The sequence below is a fragment of the Anguilla rostrata genome, chromosome 15 (genome assembly GCF_018555375.3).
Source record: "Anguilla rostrata isolate EN2019 chromosome 15, ASM1855537v3, whole genome shotgun sequence".
Lineage (NCBI taxonomy): Eukaryota > Metazoa > Chordata > Actinopteri > Anguilliformes > Anguillidae > Anguilla > Anguilla rostrata.
The window spans coordinates 17,639,594-17,645,593 of NC_057947.1; the positions used below are offsets into that span (position 1 = coordinate 17,639,594).

At 45.0% G+C, this 6,000-nt stretch overlaps 1 protein-coding gene across 3 annotated transcripts in view; it reads left to right on the forward strand.

Annotated features, from left to right (window-relative positions):
* uggt2 (UDP-glucose glycoprotein glucosyltransferase 2) overlaps positions 1-4,951 on the forward strand; it is a 46,747-nt gene extending 41,796 nt beyond the window's left edge. For all 3 annotated transcript variants that reach the window (XM_064311783.1, XM_064311784.1, XM_064311785.1), the window contains 2 exons: positions 2,886-3,042; positions 3,523-4,951. In XM_064311783.1, coding sequence (XP_064167853.1) covers positions 2,886-3,042; positions 3,523-3,545 — 180 coding nt within the window. In that variant the 3' untranslated portion in view covers positions 3,546-4,951. The remainder of the gene's footprint in view (positions 1-2,885; positions 3,043-3,522) is intronic.
* The last annotated feature ends 1,049 nt before the right edge of the window (positions 4,952-6,000 follow it).

Genomic DNA, 6,000 nt, shown 5'->3' on the forward strand with positions numbered 1-6,000 from the left:
ATCATCTACCAGATGGTTAGTTTTATTGCCCATGTGTCCTAACTTTCACCATTTAGGAGCCTATTGATTCTCCTAAACCTTTAATTTGACCAGTAAAATAATTTTGTCGCCTCTTTTATGTAATTGTCTACAATAAGCACAATGTGAACATGGGACTTTTATTCTTCATGCCATGCATTGCTATTTCTGACATAATGTGGCTTTAGAGGGAAAATAATGTTTTTAAACATGAAAAGCACCTAATTAAGAAAAATCAGCTTGTTATAATTCTCGGATTGCAATTGTGGTTTGGGAACCCCTGGACTAGCAGACACTTTAATTGTGGTCTCACTTTCACTTGAGCACACCTAGGTAGTGTAGCACTCCTTACGTAGAAACTAATTTTAAATCAAAATTTTAATAAACCAAGCAAAAGGCATGGAAAACAGGATGACATTCGACAGTGTGCCTTAGATTGATGGGTGTGCTGCCTTTGGGTTTGGCGGTTAGTGAGGGATGACGGGAGCCTCCCGTTAAAGCGATTCCGCCTCAGCCTGCGGGCAGGAATGTCGGAGCCGCCGCCGATGTGGGGATCCCTGATTTTCTCCGACTCGCCGCACGGCGCGTCACCCCAGGCTGCGTGCTCCGCAGACGCACCCCGCAGCCGGGGGACGGGTGTCGGCCGTCTGCACGCGCCGATGTGCGGTCATAGTGAACAGCTGCTCCGGTTAGCGCTGCTGGAGTCGCCCCAGGGTTACTCATCATCATTGCAGCCCTGATGCTGGGCGACGTGCAGTTTTATACAGTATCTCTCAGCACAGCTCCTCCACGTGGACAGGCGGGATGTTCTCGCTGAAGAGATTTGGGTGATGTGCGGTGCTCTGCTTCACCGTGACCAAGCCCCTTCCCAGCTTGAAAGCAATCATCTGCTTTTCTGCAGACTTCCCTGTGACACCCTGTGATGTCATACCTGATATCTGTGATGTCATCCCTGCTCAAACAGGACCGTGGCAGCACGCTGTGTGCTGAAGCTGTAGGGCGGGAAGGGGGGTGTATGGGGGGGTGTGGGATAAGACTCTTTTTAACACCCCTCCTCATGTCCCTGCCAGACATCACATCCCTTAGGCAATGGCACCTTGCTGCCAGGAATAGAGCATTCATTTACACCATTTCCTGTTTCCTGTCTCTTCCCTGGGAGGTGGGCTGTGCCCGTGTCACCAGGGAGACGCCTCATCACTGTCTGTGTGTGAAAGTCGCACTTGTTCTGCAGACCAAACTGACAAACACCACTTTGGCAGCCCAAATCATAAACATTTCAGTCTCTTGAGTTATGCTTTGCTTGACAATCCCACCTGCCTGTGTATATATGCATTAAAAATTTTATTATCCAATTATCAAAATACATTCTGGGTGCAGTTACATGATGGTATAAGTCCGATATTAGTCATTACGCTGGGTATATGGAATGCATTTCTTTGTTCTTAAGAAATAAAATGAATTAAGTTTATTTAACCCAAAGGCCATAATTGTATTATTATAATAATAATATATTTTAATTAATTTTGTATAGAAATGAGGAATCGGGTTGGCAAATTGACCAAAATAAAGATGGCTGCCCTGCCAGTGAATGAAGCCCAGTCCCTGTACTCTGGGATGAAGCCAGAGATTGTGGTTCTCTTTCAGAGAACAAATAAATCCATTAAAATTTTATTGTTTGAGGGCATGAGCTGCAGTAAATAAGTGATGTTATTTATTGCTTAAGAGCATTGGAATGATTTTATTAAGTTCTATTAAGGGAAGAGGTGTGTTTTCTCAGTGTTTGAATATCCAGGAATATTAATAAATGGGAAAGCGTTGTCTCTGTGAAAAATTAAAATCATATGCCATACAACATGGAATTATTCAACACAACCATCAGAAACCAACCAGTACTTGTTCTAGTACTGAACAAATGCTACCCATAACTCAAAGACTTTTGTGGGAAATTGGCTTTACTTTTATTTTCAAGAAGTCATAACCTAGTTTTACTTTCAAGTCATAACCATAAGTAATACTGACAGATAACATAGAGTTTCACTTTAGGATATTGTAAAAGGAATGACAGATTTCTTTTAGACCCAGTAGTTAGTTACTCAGCCCTGTGCTCTTTGCATTGAAATTTGTCTCTTCCGACTATTGAAGCCAAAGTATTGAGTAGTTGTGTGCAGGTTGTGAGTCGGATGTGAGTAGGTTGTGGTGCGTTTGCCGTTCCCATGCAGTGTAATAACCCCAGGTTGTGAGCAGGTTGTGAGTAGGTTGCCTGTAGGGTGTGAGCAGGTGCGTTTGCTGTTCCCATGCAGTGTAATAATCCCAGGTTGTGAGCAGGTTGTGAGCAGGTTGCCTGTAGGGTGTGAGCAGGTGCGTTTGCTGTTCCCATGCAGTGTAATAACCCCAGGTTGTGAGCAGGTTGTGAGTAGGTTGCCTGTAGGGTGTGAGCAGGTGCGTTGGCTGTTCCCATGCAGTGTAATAATCCCAGGTTGTGAGCAGGTTGTGAGTAGGTTGCCTGTAGGGTGTGAGCAGGTGCGTTGGCTGTTCCCATGCAGTGTAATAACCCCAGGTTGTGAGCAGGTTGTGAGTAGGTTGCCTGTAGGGTGTAAGCAGGTGCGTTTGCTGTTCCCATGCAGTGTAATAACCCTAGGTTGTGAGCAGGTTGTGAGTAGGTTGCCTGTAGGGTGTGAGCAGGTGCGTTTGCTGTTCCCATGCAGTGTAATAACCCTAGGTTGTGAGCAGGTTGTGAGTAGGTTGCCTGTAGGGTGTGAGCAGGTGCGTTTGCTGTTCCCATGCAGTGTAATAACCCCAGGTTGTGAGCAGGTTGTGAGTAGGTTGCCTGTAGGGTGTGAGCAGGTGCGTTTGCTGTTCCCATGCAGTGTAATAACCCCAGGACTAAGGAGCCGAAGCTGACCGCGGCAGTGAGGATCGTGCCGGAGTGGGCGGAGTACGACAGAGCCGTAAAGCGCCTGCTAAAGAGCGTCCAGGACGCCGCAGAGGCCAAAGGTCATCCTTCATCAGCGCCACACAAAGAAGGTCAGTTGGGCCATTACCCAATGAACACACCATTAGGTATGCCACACAGTGTATCATAACCCTCTCATCTACATGAGCACTGTGCCCTACCCCCGTATCCTGTTATATAGTAGCTGCTCCCATCCAGAGCCAGAGACATAAGTGCACACAAACAGGCTTGGGCACTGAAGACCTAATGCCAGGTCATTGCAGCCACAGCCAATAGGAGCCTTTACAAGGACACGCCTGTTAAACTACACCTCTTACCTGTGTCCTCCTCCAGCTATGGCCATAAAGCTTCTAGACAAAGGTTTGGAACTTGTCTGCATTCTTCTGAATGTTAAGGCCTGCCCGAAGGTCTGGTTGGCAGTTTAGAAGAAAGAGCACATTGTTTGTCTCTCAGTGAGTCGTAGAGTTTTTATATGCTGGCAGTGCAGTTGGATTAGCTGGGAAAAAAAGTTATTTATTCAGGTTTTTTTTTTTCTTCCCCTGCCTCGACAGGCTTGCGGCGTGACGAACTTTAGCAGCCGTCTCTGGTCAAGCCGAACAGGGAACAGCGCGATGTTGCACTTTATCCTTCAGTGGATAGCCTCAAGACTGAAGACCGAAGATTTCTGCTTCTGTTAAAAAAAAAAAGAAAAAGGAAAAAAAAGACACACAAACATTGCCAAGAAGTATTAATCACAGAGTTTCAAAGATGTATATGTGCAAGAGAAATACTTACATGTTTTGTTACAGGTTTAATAGTTTTCTAAATAAAGGGAGTACTTTATTGGGGGCAGCACTGTGCTTTAACCCTTTCCTGGCTGATCAAAGCCAGGGACAGAGGTTTAGGAGCAGGAGAGGGGGTGATGTGGACAGTCTGTGGACTGCAGTGCCCACAGAGCATGAACAGGCTGCGTCTGTCTATCTGTCTGTCTGTCTCTCTGTCTCACAACCAGAACAAAGACATTTATTGCACTGATACAGCAAATGGGACAGGTAGCCGGTCCTCTTCGTTTCCACGGCAACAAGACCCTTTACCAAATTGAAGTGACTGATTGAGGGCATCAAAATGTTGTTGTGGGGGGTGGGGTGATGGGGGGGCTGATGGGAAAGAGGGATGTCAGTGCATTTAAACTTGTCTATGTTAGGTTTATTTATTTTTCGTTATATATATTTTTTGTCATTTTAAATCCTGTGCCAGTACAGTGATTGATCTTTCCCTTCTGTCACAGCTGAACTGTCTTCAACATGTGTCTGCTGGAGCAGCCAAGTTACTGACATTATTACAGACATACGTACTTTATGCAGCTGACATTCATAATGTCAGGAGAAGAAAATCATATTTTTACGCCCTCAAGGCTGTGGTCCAGCAAGGCTTTGGCGAGTGGTACTGGTGGGTGGTCTACCAATCAGTGACACAGGCAAACCGAAAAAACTGACCCTTCTGGTGACACTGAAACACTACGGGGCCGTGTAGTGAGTCTGATTTAACATGATCATTCTGAGTCTCTCTCTCTTTACCAGGGAGGGGGGAAAATCTTGCCATTGCAAATTGTCACATATAAGAGGAAGACAATCCTTAAGTGTATACCAAAACCTTTACAAGTCTAAAGGTTGTTTAATTCTTATGTTCCAACCTAATTTCGAAGGAGCTCATTCCATGTGTAGCGTGTGCAGCTAGGACAGCTACGATCAGGCATTCCAATATTGTGGGGAAGTACTAAATAATAGTGATGATAATAATAAAGAGCAGGACCAGTCGCTTTTTACGCACAGACGATCTCTTCAGTGAGGTGGAGTATGCTGATGCATGCCAGCCATTTCCATGTCCCATTGTAAGATTGCAGAATTGGAACAGATGCTGTAGTTTGATACTTTTGTGCATTTTAATTGCCTTGAAGTCTAAGGAATTGTGTTTTCTCAGGAATAAAATGTATGGATTCTGTGCTGCTATTTTTTGGGTGTTTATTTAACATGTAACCAAGGAAGTCTCACTTATTGAAATCCCTTTTCCATCAGATGAGAAAGAAGATAGTGGTGTACAGTACTGGGCTCAAAGACTGACTGCACTGTCTAATATTCAGTGCTTATGTTTTACTCTGGGTTGTGGATACAGTCCAATCACTGAATTCACAGCTATTGAAAATGAAACCCAGGTATGAAGGTGTTCTCATCTCTGTTTAACAGCTCAGTGGAGCCCTTCAGATCCACTTCCTGCTGAACATGCTCAGTTCACAATGTGGTGAGTTGTTACTGAGCATGCTCGAAGACATCCTTGATTTTCTTTCTCCCTGTGCACTGAGCATGCTCAGTATCAACTCATCCCACCAAACCACTGGCAGATGTATTGGAGGTTTTATAGCTATAGAAACATTACTGCAGCCTCAGCAGTGGTGGCACACTGTCAGAACTCCCAGTTCAGACAGTTTTGATTAAGTTCTGATTAGATTCTGCATAAATAGACCATTACTTAATATTCTGTTTTACAATGTTTATATAAAAAATAGCTTATGTGTTCAAAATAGTAATTAGCAGTTAACTCTAATTTCATTCTTTCTGAGAAAAGTCTTTGCATTGATTGAATCACATCCTAATTTCTCAATTCTGCGCCTGCGAGTATGATTTCCTATGCATTACTGGAAGGATGTGTGGTTGTGGGTGGCACGGTGGTGCTGGGGATAGCACTGTTGCCTCACAGCAAGAAGGTCCTGGGGCCTGGGCCGTTCTGTGTGGAGTTTGCGTGCTCTCCTTGTCTGCGTGGTACTTCGGTTTCCTCCCACAGTCCAATGACATGCAGGTTAGGCTAATTGGAGATTGTAAATTGCCCGTCGGTATGAGTGTGTGAGTGAATGTTGTGTATACCCTGTGACTTGTCCAGTGCACGCTGGGATTGGCTCCAGCACCCCCTGCAACCTTGGCCAGGAATAAGCGGGTAAGCGGGTGTGGATTTGTGGTTGTGACTGACCTGAGCATCATTCCGCAGTGTGGATCTCA